This window comes from Pelobates fuscus, chromosome 1 (genome assembly GCF_036172605.1).
Source record: "Pelobates fuscus isolate aPelFus1 chromosome 1, aPelFus1.pri, whole genome shotgun sequence".
Lineage (NCBI taxonomy): Eukaryota > Metazoa > Chordata > Amphibia > Anura > Pelobatidae > Pelobates > Pelobates fuscus.
The window spans coordinates 82,365,697-82,379,706 of record NC_086317.1 but is presented as its reverse complement, the minus strand read 5'-3'; the positions used below and the strand labels follow the sequence as shown (position 1 = coordinate 82,379,706).

Below are 14,010 nucleotides of genomic sequence, written 5' to 3'. Positions count from 1 at the left end.
TATACACACATTTCAGATTACAAGCCAATTCATATGGTGCTTTTACACTTGCCATCCATTTGGATTTTCCTATACGTACATTAAAAAAAAGGTTTGTAATGACCTAATATACATTACGTTAATAAAGTAGAATACAGAGCACTGTAGTGGTTATGGTACTTTGAGTTTTCTTTTCAAGGACACTCCAAGCAGCAAAATAATTTCTGTTTATTGAATTGGTTATGGTGCAAATATAAGACCTCTATCCATGTCTCCCTTAGAAGATACAGTAAACAAGTACATGTCCTTAGCTGCCAAGGTCTCATATACTATATGAACTATACACGTATGCTCTCAGTGATATAATTTATTTCTCTCTGCTGCTGAGGCCCCAGAAAATAAACATGGTAGTATTTACATAGAGATAGATTGATAAACAGATAGATACATAGAATTATTTATGCTTCCATATAACTACCAAGAACAATTTTTTTTCTGTTCAAATTGCATTTATGACAGAATAGCAATGTTCCGATGCAATCAAGAGGAGGAGAAAGGCAACACAGATTTGTAAACAGAGCCTGTGACATCAAGGTACAGAGAGGAAACAAAAGAAGACTCACTGCATGTACAGATGTAAACATAACTTGGTGGCTAATTGCAACACATTCTTGTCTCCCACTCTCCACTGACTTTCAAGTCCATTGTTCACCTGGGGCATTATTTCAAATATTTAGGATTCTTTTCAGTGTGCATAACGTTAAGATTAAATCAAGCCTCAAAATTTCCTTTGCTGAAGCAGCTCATGAGCCAACAATGCAAAATACACCCTACACAGAGTTCTGATAATTCAATGTAAAATCTCAAAGCAGCACAAAACTAATTTAAAAACCAGGTTCTCATGTATAACATTGCAATGTACTACACGAGTCGCACAGCAAAAGATACCATTCATAGCTAGCAATCAATACATTCCAATGCACACATGAGGAACATACAGTAGAAGGGTGAAAATGCATGATGTGACTTTTGATGAACACAAGGACAAAGAAAATACCTTCCATCTTTCAGGTTGTTTACAATATATCGGGTGATCCGACAGATACAGTTTGTTGCTAGAAGGTTATCGTCTACTAGTGAATTCAGCTGGGTGGCCAGCATAAAAGCTGTAAAGAAATAAACAAATGTTATTAACCCCTTAAGGACTGAGCCACATGTACACGTTGTGATCAAAACAAAAACTTGAATTTGCGCTATATGTCTGTTCAGGCGTAATTCGCCTCTTTCATATTATGTGCACCCACACTTATATATCATTTTATTCAGGAGAAACAGGGCTTTAATTTTGAAATTTTATTAGGTCGCTAGTAGTTGAAGCCTTGGCTGATGGGAGGCTGAACATGCCTTTTGCCTGTTTAGGCGGCAGGAGGGCTGCAAAAAGTCTGTGTACAAAATGAGGCAGTTTTGCGGTGGTGACGCTGTCTGCTAGGCCCCTAATGTTCAGGTGTTTCCACCTTCTTTGGTCTTCCAGTGCAGCTAGTTGGTGGCTGAGGGTTGCATGGGTCGAAGTGAGGTTACTGACCTGCTTTTGTAAATTGTAAAAGTCTCAGTGAAGCTACAAAACAATGGTATTGTGCCCTAGAGCTAAAAAAAAAAAAAAAAAAAATGCAGCTTTTTTTTTTACTTCAAGACTGAGCCAAAAATCTGCTTGCGTTAATTTCTTTCCAAGGGCTTTATAAAAAAACAGCATCCTTTGCAGTGAGGTAGTCAGGTCTGTTAAAGTGTTCTAATCTGTTTGTTCCAAGACTGACTCCAAATCCTACTTACTTTTTATTCTTTTTAAGAGCTTTATAAGAAACAGCATGCATTGCAGTCAGGTAGTGAGATTTTTTTAATTAATTTTTTACCAACAACCATGAATTTGGACATCTGGTTAAAACAAGGAACTGTCAAGAAATATATTACTACTTCTAACTGTTTGACACTTATAGAAACTGAGAAAGACGATACAAGAAATCCAGAAAACAGGTTCTAAATTTGTGAATCTACTGTTTCTCAAATAGCAGAGACTAGTGACAAGTCAAAGAAAAAAAAAAGAAAAGCACACAATGCTACCCAATCTTCTTCTCAAACAAAGAAAAGAAAATATGATGACAACTACTTATCATTTGGATTCACAAGTGCCAGAAATAAAAATAATCCTCAAGCACAATGCTTACTTTGCAAGAAAATATTGCCAAACAGTTCGTTAGCACCTGCTAAATTACGTTGTCATTTTGAGCAAAACCACGCAGAGTACAACGATAAAGACATTGACTTTAAGCAAAAGCTTTAAGAGTATCAGAAGACTAAAAAGTTTATGTGCAAAATATTTAAAAATGATAATGAGAAGCCACTCATTAAAAGGTTTGTGCTACGGCGCAACATTTTTTGGGGGGGTTCCACGATGTCGGTCTACTATGTCAAAGGGTTCCACGGGAAAAAATAATTGGGAACCCCTGCAATAGAGGTTCAGTATTTGGATATTGCAGTAGGACTAGAAGCAAAATAATTTTCTGAGTAAATTTGCTTTTGCTAATCTTTAGCGTTATACCCCTTTATGCTACAGGTCAGCTAATATTGCAATACAGACTATCCCTCTCTGTTTTCTCTGTTAAGAGTAAAGGTTTGTATTCCTGACACTATAATATTACCGTATATACTCGAGTATAAGACGAGTTTTTCAGCACATTTTTTGTGCTGAAAAACACTCACTCGTCTTATACTCGAGTCAGTTGTCTGTATTATGGCAATTTTCATTGCCATAATACAGACAAGGACCGGGGGCTGTCAGGAAGCTGTAACTTACCTTCACCGCAGCTCCTGTCAGCTCCCTTCTCTCTCCTCCGGTGCGTGCAGCTCCCAGGTCAGCTTCCTCTGCAACTCTCGCGAGAGCCGCGGGGTCAGAGCATTGCCACGGGTTACCGTGGCAACGCTCCGCGCGGCCGCGAGAGTTGCAGAGGAAGCTGACCTGGGAGCTGCAAGCACCGGAGGAGAGAGAAGGGAACTGACAGGAGCTGCGGTGAAGGTAAGTTACAGCTTCCTGACAGCCCCGCTCCTACAGCCCATCCACTGGACCACCAGGGAGTGAGAGCCCCCCTCCCTGGCCAGCTAACAAGCAGGAAGGGGGGACGAAAAAAAAATAAATAAATAATAATAATAAAAAAAAAAATAATAAAAAAATAATAACATTAAAAAACATAAATTTTACTTACCGTAAATTTCTTTTTCCTGAAGATTAGAGGCAGTGCTTATACCACAGGGATATCCAATCTGGAGGGAAAAAACAGGCAGGCAAATCTCCAAACATTTAAACCCTCCCCTAATTACCTCCTTTCCCATAAGTAGCAGCTCCTCCTGATCATACCCAGAAAATACATAAGCCAAATAGCTGCAAAATTACTGAGTTTATTAGAAAAAAGGGGCGGGAATGTAGCACTGCCTCTAATCTTCAGGAAAAAGAAATTTACGGTAAGTAAAATTTATGTTTTTCCCTTCAGATTAGAGGCAGTGCTTATACCACAGGGATATAATAAAGCAGATCCTGAGGGCGGGTTCATTTCACTACAGCTTGAAGCACCTTGCGCCCAAAAGCCAGCATCCTCCGAGGCCAGTATGTCCAACTTGTAGTGTCTTGAGAAAGTATGGAGAGAGGACCAAGTAGCAGCCGAACAAATCTGAGAGGGAGATGCAGCTGCTCGGAGAGCCCAAGACGTCGAAACCGCTCTAGTAGAGTGGGCCTTTATAGGGCCTGGATGTTCCATGCCATTCTTGGAATAAGCCAACAGAATACAATCCTTCAGCCATCTAGCCAGAGAACTCTTCGAAACCTTCATGCCTTTCCTAGTGCCTCTGAATAGGACAAAAAGACTATTATCCTTCCTGAAGGATTCCGTAGATTTTAGGTATTGTAAAAGACATCTCTTTACGTCTAGGCAGTGAAATTTGCTTTCCAAGGCATTAGATGGATTCTGACAAAAAGTCGGTAAGACCACTTCCTGGTTGACGTTCGAAACCGAAAAAACTTTAGGTATAAAAGAAGGATCGAGCTTTAGAACCACCTTGTCCTGATGGAAAACTAAAAAAGGAAAATTCGCCCGAAGAGCTTGAATCTCACAAATTCTTTTAGCTGATGTAATAGCCACCAAAAAGACAGTTTTTAACGAAATAATCTTCAGGGAAGCTTCCTCCAATGGTTCAAAGGGCGGCTCACAAAGCGCTGAAAGAACCAAGTTAAGATCCCAGGGAGGATAGGTTTCCCTAACATAGGGCACCAAACGAGTTAGAGCTCTGAAGAACCTCGAAATCAGAATATTAGAGGCCAAGCATCTGAGGGAGAAGAAACTGATAGCAGAAACCTGCAATTTCAATGAAGCAGGTTTAAGACCTTTAGCAAATCCCATCTGAAGGAAACTTAGAATCTTCTGGATGGATGCGGAAACAGGGTTGACTTTAAATCTACAACACCACTGACAGAATATCTTCCAAATTCTAGCGTAGATCTTTGAAGTAGATTCCTTGTTAGTTGCCAACAGGATCTTTATCACTTCAGTATCCAGACCGTTGCTCTCTAGAATCTGGCGTTCAGAAACCAGGCCGTCAAATGGAATCTTCGAAGGGTCGGCAGAGGCACCATGGCGTCCTCTAGTATTTCTCTTGAAAGTGGGAGCTTCCAAAATGTGGCCCCTGGAAAATTCAGGAGAACCGAGAACCAACTTCTTCTTGGCCACCATGGAAGGATAAGGATAATACGTACACTTTCCAGTCTTACTTTTTGAAGTATTCTGGGAATAAGCACTACTGGCGGAAAGGTATAAGCCAGGTTGAACTTCCATGGAACTGACAGGGCATCTATGATATCCGGCCTGTCTGTTGGATTTAGGGATGCAAAACGTCCTGTCTTCCTGTTCATTCTGGAAGCCATCAGATCTATCTCCGGAACACCGAAGCGGTCTGTGATGAACTTGAAAGTTCTGCATGACAGGGACCAATCTGCTTGTTTCAAATGATGCCTGCTCAGGGCATCTGCCACCACATTGAATTTCCCTGAAATGTGAACTGCTGAAATTGACATCAGGTGCACTTCTGACCACAGCATGATCATTGAACAAAGGCTTTCTAACTTTGTTGATCTCGTACCTCCCTGTCTGTTCAAATATGCCACTGTCGTTCGATTGTCTGAGCGGATTTGAATATGTCGATCTTTGATAAGCATCTGAAATGCCAAGAGTGCCATCCACACGGCCTTTAATTCCCTGAAGTTCGAGGAATTTTTCATATCCTTCTCTTGCCAGGACCCCATCTTCTTGATGTCTCCCAGATGGGCCCCCCAGCCCAGGGCAGAGGCGTCTGTCGTAATTATAGTGAAGGACTTCATCCGGAATGACAGACCCTCGTGCAGGAATCGAGAAGATGTCCACCACTGCAGACTTCTCAAAGTTAGCTTGTTGAACCTCATAAGCCCATCCAGGCCGAGTTCCTGTCGATTCCAGACTTGCAGAATGTTTCTTTGTAGAGGTCTCATTCTGGATTTTGCCCAACCGACTTCCGGGATTGAGGCTGTAAACAGACCCAGTAAGCCCATGGCTTTTCTGATTGAAAACACAATTTTTCTTCTGAGATTCCGAATTAATCGCTTGATTTTTTTAGTTTCTTCTCTTCTGGCAGGAATATCTTCATTGCGATAGAATCCAAAATCAGACCCAGGAACTGGATCCTTTGAACTGGCACTAGTTCCGATTTGTTGAAATTTATTAGCCAGCCCTGCTTTTCTAGCGATTCTATCGCTGTCCCCAGGTCTAGCTGTAGTTGACCATGGGACTCTGCAATCAACAGCCAGTCGTCCAAATACGGAATGACAGAGATGCCCATACCTCTTAGAAAAGCTGAAACGACTACTAGCAGCTTTGTGAATACCCTGGGTGCTGATGACAGGCCGGAAGGTAATGCTCTGAACTGGTAATGTTTGATTACTGATCGGCAGCACACAGCGAACCTTAGAAGACTTTTGCTGGATTCTGCTATGGGCACATGAAGATAGGCATCTTTTAAATCCAGGGACGCAAACCAACTTTTTGGATGAATAAGCAGAGTAGCGGACTTTATTGTTTCCATGAGGAACTTCTTTTTGATAATCCACCTGTTTACGGCTTTTAGATCTAAAATGGGTCTGAACGAACCATCTGGCTTTGGAACCAAGAAAAGTCTTGAATAGGTGCCCCGAAAACTTTCCTTGAGAGGAACTTCTTCCACCACTCTTTTCAGTAATAGAGTCGATACTTCTCGCATCAGAGAGAGTTCCATCTCTAGAGAATGAACCTCGGAACATAGAAACATTTCCATTGGGGCTTGTGATAATTCTAGAGCGTATCCGTGTTTTATCACTGTGAGAACCCAGCGATCTGATGTTGTTCCTTTCCAGTGCTCTAGGAAGTGACTCAGCCTTCCACCCACAGGCCTGGCGTCATAACTTTTTATTTCTTCTGTCAGAAAATCTTTCCTTCTTCCTATAATCAAAGGCTTTTTTATGCTGACCCCTGAAATAGTTTCTACGAAAGGAACTTCTAAATGAGGGAAGCGACTCCGCTTTACGTCTTCTAAACTGCTTCTTAAATGATTCTGGTAAAGCTTTCCTTCCTTCCTTCATCTGTTTTAACAATTCATCCAGTTTTGAACCAAAAAGTCTTCCTGGTTCAAAGGATAGGTCACACAGTGAATCCTTAGATGCTGTATCTGCTGACCAATTTTTGAGCCAAAGCGCTCTTCTGGCGACTGTTGAAGTACCTATACTCTTGGCCGAAATTTTTAGGCTTTCTGCAGACGCATCTACCAAAAAATCAGATGCCATCCTGATATTCTTTAATAGCTTTACCGGGTCTTCCTTAGTTTCTCCCGTATAAACTTTTTCTAGTTCTTCCAACCAAAGTCTTTGGGCCTTGGCAACAGATGACCCCGTAATCAAAGCTTTAGCTTGGGCTGCAGAAGATATGAACAACTTTTTTAAGGAGGAGTCAATGCGTTTGTCCATGACATCCTTGAGCCCGCTTGTGTCTCCAATCGGTAAAGTAGTTTTCTTAGAGATTTGAGCAATCGGAACGTCCACTACAGGGACCGTATCCAGCTTACAGTCTTGTTCCGATGCTAAGGAAAAAAGAGTTTTAAAATGTCTAGACAGAAACGGCTTGTGACTAGGGAATTTCCACTCTTTTAAAATCAATTCCTTAATCTGTGGGAGAAAAGGAAACACTTTGGACTTTTTCCCTGTTTCCTCAATTCCAAAAATGCACTGCACTTCTTTAATCAATTTCCCAATTGCTTCATCTGGGAAGGCAAACTCCTCATCTGAAGAATCACCACCTGAAATTTCCTCATACTCAGAACCACTAGTTACTGAACTAGTATCAGAAGCTTCCCAAGATCTCAGTCTTTTCTTAGCATGTTTTACAACTTGCGAATCTTGGGCAACCGAGGCCTGGACTGACTGTAATGCAGCCGACTGCATATCCACAAATGTTTGCTGCATACTATGTTGCAACCAGCTGAGGAAAGTAGACATTTCTGTTCTTTTTGCTTCCTCTGAAGCTTCTTTAGAACACACTGAGCAAAGTTTCTTTTTATAACCATCTGGCATAGGTTGGCTACACACAGAGCAGATTAAATGCTTGGCTTTAGATGAACATTTCCCCTTTTCAGCAACTTTATCCAAATTTTCCGGATTAGACATACTGAAAAGAGAAAACAAAAAAGGGAAAACAATCAAATTTTTCTCCTTATCGATTCAGGCTAGGACCCATTTAATTAAAAACTTAATCAGTCTTACCTTAAATGGCCTGAGAGTGTGTTGGAGGGCAGGTGAGATAACACTCTTTACAACCGATCTGAGAGCTCCTGGCAAACAGAGGTTGCTGCTGGTAAATGCTCATATAAGTCCTGAAACCAAAGAGAACGCCCAGTTCAAATTTGGCGCCTGAATCAAGGTTCGCATTGCGCATGCGCATAGCGCTCCGCGACTCCCTAGTGGAACGCAACGCAACCTGTGTGTGCGTTCCACCGCAGGACTTCCCAGCCGACGCACGCCTGCGTCCTTCGTCAGACCGGCACCTGGCACGGCATTAGACGGCAACATAAAACTTGAGGGACCACGCCGTCCGGCGTGTTAAAGGCTACTTAACCGGACATGAAGGAAGCAGTGCCCCCAGAGCCTCAGCCCTTCTCGCCTGCTTCCTGGAGAACCTCCTGTCTAACCTCCCCTGCCGGAGGCATGCAAAGAACTGGGTATGATCAGGAGGAGCTGCTACTTATGGGAAAGGAGGTAATTAGGGGAGGGTTTAAATGTTTGGAGATTTGCCTGCCTGTTTTTTCCCTCCAGATTGGATATCCCTGTGGTATAAGCACTGCCTCTAATCTGAAGGGAAAAAATATATATTACAATAATTAATAAAATGCCCACCCCCACCAATGCTCTGCACTCACACACTGCATTCATACACACACTCATACACACACTGCACTGCATTCATTATATACACCCACTGCACTCATTATATACACACACTGCACTGCATTCATTATATACACACACTGCACTGCATTCATTATATACACACTGCACTGCATTCATTATATACACACTGCACTGCATTCATTATATACACACTGCACTCATACACACACACACTGCATTCATACACACACGGCACTGCATTCATACACACACGGCACTGCATTCATACTATACACACTGCACTGCATTCATTATATACACACTGCACTGCATTCATTATATACACACTGCACTGCATTCATTATATACACACTGCACTGCATTCATTATATACACACTGCATACACACTGCACTCATACACACACTGCACTCATACACACACACTGCACTCATACACACACACTGCACTGCATTCATATACACGCACTGCACTCATATACACGCACTGCACTCATATACACGCACTGCACTCATATACACGCACTGCACTCATATACACGCACTGCACTCATATACACGCACTGCACTCATATACACGCACTGCACTCATATACACGCACTGCACTCATATACACGCACTGCACTCCATTCATTATATACACACTGCATTCACACACACACTGCATTCATAAACACACTGCATTCATACACACACTGCATTCATAAACACACTGCATTCATACACACACTGCATTCATACACACACTGCATTCATACACACACACTGCATTCATTATATACACACACTGTAAATAAATATTCAGTTAATATAAACTTTTTTAGGATCTAATTTTATTTAGAAATTTACCAGCAGCTGCTGCATTTCCCACCCTAGTCTTATACTCGAGTCAATAAGTTTTCCCAGTTTTTTGGGGTAAAATTAGGGGCCTCGGCTTATATTCGGGTCGGCTTATACTCGAGTATATACGGTACTTTGATTTTAAGTTGGTTTTGATATTTCAGACATCTACTTACATACTCAACTACTACTATTCAAACTGACATGGAACAACAAGAGGACAGTCTTAAATTAGAGGGGCAAAGGTTTAAAAATATCAGGAAGTATTACTTTACTGAGAGGGTAGTGGATGCATGGAATAGCCTTCCAGCTGAAGTGGTAGAGGTTAACACAGTAAAGGAGTTTAAGCATGCGTGGGATAGGCATAAGGCTACCCTAACTATAAGATAAGGCTAGGGACTAATGAAAGTATTTAGAAAATTGGGCAGACTAGATGGGCCGAATGGTTCTTATCTGCCGTCACATTCTATGTCTATGACCCATCACTGTGACAAATTAAAAGAGCTAAACTGGCTATCGCTGAAATCAAGACGTGTGGTGAAACCTGTCATATCCTACTGTTCCCTAAGATTTGTTTGCAAAGCCCTGGTTCGGTACCTTCCCTTCTACCGAACACGTGCTCTCTGGCAGACGGTGGTCATTTTGTCTGCCCGAATGAACCCCAGCGGGAGTCAGCAGCGAACACTGTGAAACACTATTCGGCCACACTACCATGCAGTCGCTATTCTACCTAGTATACGGTTTTGTTACACTTTATGACCTGCCAGGGGAGCTCTATTTGGAGGGAAGGTACTACAGACTCTTACGAACAATCGATTGCCAAGAACCAGGAGGAGCACCCTTTCGTGTGACCATTGGAGCTCCCGAAGTTTGACCGGCCAAGATCACTTTTACCCTGGAACTGTTTCAGGCTTCGCCAATGTGTATCGCCGGTGAAAACTTAACCACGGTGGCAACTGGACACTTCTTTATGGATACGGGCGCTCCGACAAGAGTTATCCGGGGATGTAGACATTTGGAGCTCCTGTGGGTTTTAACTCTATTTTGGGGTGTTTTCATATTTTTATGTTTGGCTTTCTGTGTGTGGGAGATAATTAACTTACCGGCCCTTGACACAATTATCTCCCTGACACAGACGCCTGGGCGGGATTACAGTGTGAAAGAATGGAGACCCTATGCGGGGGTCTGAGCATAAGAGGCTGCATTCGGAGTAATAAACTGAGATTACACCCAGAACTATGTCTCGTCTGGTTACTGGGGGGGGGGGGAGCTATAATCACACACGAAAAACAAGGCACCTGGGTGAACCATAAAGTAGGTAAACCCTTAAACGAAAAAATGAGTAACCCAAAAAAATACAATTAAAACTTCACTTTTAATATGTCAATTAAAATATTTCTATAAGGTAAATAACTTAATCCAAAGGTAGGACAAAAAATCCCAGACTAAAGATTAGCCCCTAATGGACTATATTGCTACCGTTCTATTTCCTATCGATCTAGTCCAAAACAATGTGAAGGAAATATATATCCAAATACCCAAGACAACAGGAAAAATATGTATTAAATAAAACAAATATATACAAGTAGATCGCTCTAATCGGGTTTGTATTGCCAAGTTCCAACAAGTGGTCAATAGTTATCGATCCGGGAGAGAATCGTTGTTTATCAGATAGGGGCCAAAACAGAAATCAGTAAGTATTAAGATTCCATACCCTGTTGTGCCTGCGAGGGCACCCCTTAAAAAATTCTAAACCCCTCTTCCCTTCTTTATCTCTATTTACCTTATAGAAACATATATATATATATATATATATATATATATATATATATATATATATATAACGCCAAATGATAGCTGCTCACCGGTCTTGTTTAAAATTCAAAAGTTTTATTTAATCATATTAAAAATCTGTGACCAACGTTTCAGTCCCCGCTCGGGACTTTCCTCAGGGTCAGACAATAAATGATAGGACAACACATATTACTTGCAATGTATGTCAATATATAGCCATAACAATAATTGAAATTGACTCACCCAGGTGCATGGTGTCCTCGGCGTTTCCGCCGTGTGTACTTCCGGGTATGCGCATTAGGTATCAGCCCAGCACTGCCCCTTTCATCTACGTATCCGAAATTTTGTATTTCAAATAGGAAGTGGGCAGCATATTAACTGTGCGTATGGCCTCAGCTATGCTTCCGGGTGTGCGCGAGCACCCAACCCGTGGCTCCACCTCCAATATGGCACGTGACTGGTATCGTCACGTGACACGTGCCGTGTCGGAAACGGCAAGCGGGGCGTTGCTAAGCAACGTAATGCGCATTTTACACCGGTTGTATGTAAACAAACTCATGTGTCAGTTATAAGGACGAATGCATGTGAATGTGATGTGATGAATGTAATATAATATTTAATGTGACATGGTCAGCTAAAGACACCAATAAATATATATCTAATAGAGACATGTAATATATTTAAGTCAAACCATATGACACAATGAAATAGTGTCACTAAGGATACATCCCATAAAAGTGAAGGTGTATATGTTATAAAAGTGCTGTAGAAGATACTATGCCAAGTAATTCGTTAAAGTGATGACGTGCAATAAATAAAGTGCAAAAATAGTGCTGAAAACCATACAGTAATAATGGTGCAAAGCTTGTGTGTAAAAAACATAACTCTTAACGTCATAGCCATAACATATCAATTATATCACTAAAATATAAGTACATGTCTACAACACCCAGATAGGGGGTAATAGCTTGTATGTCTAAAAAAATAAAATAATACTGGTACTATATTAAGGGAGCTAAATAAATGAATAATAGGGAATATTTTCATTCAAACCCCTAGGGGCCACCGTGTCTAACTGGTGTATCCAATATGCTTCTTTCTGAAGTAGCATTTTGCCTCTGTTACCACCTCTCTTAGGAGGGGGGATGTGGTCTATACCCACAAATTTCAGGGAGGCTAAAGGATGTCCTTTGTCAAAAAAATGCTTGGCCACTGGCTTGTCACTGAGTCCATCCCTATAGGCTAGCCTAATACTAGAACGGTGACCCCTAATGCGTTCACATAATTGCGTCTCCGTCTTACCCACGTAATAAAGCCCACATGGGCATATAAGCTTATAAATGACGTGGGTGGTCCGACAAGTGATAGTGTGCTTGATGTCATATACTCTATTGGTGTGTGGATGATTTAATTTTTTTGATGGAATCATATGTCCACATGTCACACAACCAAGGCAACGAATGCATCCTCGTACATTTCGGATACGTAGATGAAAGGGGCAGTGCTGGGCTGATACCTAATGCGCATACCCGGAAGTACACACGGCGGAAACGCCGAGGACACCATGCACCTGGGTGAGTCAATTTCAATTATTGTTATGGCTATATATTGACATACATTGCAAGTAATATGTGTTGTCCTATCATTTATTGTCTGACCCTGAGGAAAGTCCCGAGCGGGGACTGAAACGTTGGTCACAGATTTTTAATATGATTAAATAAAACTTTTGAATTTTAAACAAGACCGGTGAGCAGCTATCATTTGGCGTTCTATGTATCTTTGGAGTCCAGGCTTTGGCACCCGGCATATAAGGAACATTAAAGCGTGAGTGCATGGGATTTTTTTCTATTTTTTGTATATTTGGGAGTGTGGGGCTCTACCTCCTACCCATATAGCACCAGCTAGTAGTGCAAACTATTTTTATATTGCTGCACAGTGGACCTTTTGGATGTATAAATATTTCAGCATTTATTGTTAAATATATTGCTTTCAACAATTTTTGAAGATGGATGAATTTCTGGTACAAGCAGGGGCATATGCAGAACATGCTGAGACCCTTCAATTTACCACAGATGAAGTGGCAAGCATACTTTGGGAACAAACAAGTCAGGGGCTTCCTAGCCATACCACCCCTAAAGATGTCTATTTTAAACTTCTACGATTACACAAAAAGAGTATTGACTTAGACCTACACGGCCTATTTCTATCTGACTACTACAAGGCTAAGATGATTCCACGCGGATTCAGGTTGCTTAACATTCCCACTATAGGCAGACTCAAGGCAACGGTATGTAGAGACTGGACCCATGTTTTGAATAAAGCCTCTCTGGATCTCATGTTGATAGCCATCAGGGATGTTAGGACAGATCTGGCTGAAGTTACACAAAAAATATCAGAAGCTGAAACGGAACAGGCTGCTTTGTTGGCTTCCACAGAAGGCTTAAAAATCCAACAGCAGCTCAAAAGTGAACTCCTGAAATACAAAAATGAGCTGGTAAAGTTCAAAAAACAAAAATATGAGAGGGTACAGCAAGACTACCAAGATCACCGTGTATATAGGTGGCTATCTGGCGACTGGCCACCCAGACAAAGACGCTTCCGAAAAAGGGTCATACGCCCAAATATACCCACTATAGATATTACATCGGGAGAATCGGCGTCAGACAACGACATCCCAGCACATACGGCACCTTTTTTAGATGTAGCCGAGATGGGCGCGGTAACCAGGAGCCGCATACGAAGCGAAGAAGGCACAGAATTAGGAGAGGGGGCAAGGGCCAAAGCAGCACCCAGGGGCAAACCACCTCTCAGGAGATAACGCCCATCTTTAATCTCTCACATAGGCATCTAAGCGACTCAGAAACTACCATCCTCAGTAAAGGACTTTCATTCGTT

The 14,010-nt window shown here is 41.7% G+C and overlaps 1 protein-coding gene across 1 annotated transcript in view; it reads right to left on the bottom strand.

Moving 5' to 3' along the window:
• RPA1 (replication protein A1) overlaps positions 1–14,010 on the bottom strand; it is a 70,485-nt gene that overhangs the window by 40,371 nt on the left and 16,104 nt on the right. The window contains exon 4 of the mRNA XM_063449938.1: positions 1,037–1,145. Coding sequence (XP_063306008.1) covers positions 1,037–1,145 — 109 coding nt within the window. The remainder of the gene's footprint in view (positions 1–1,036; positions 1,146–14,010) is intronic.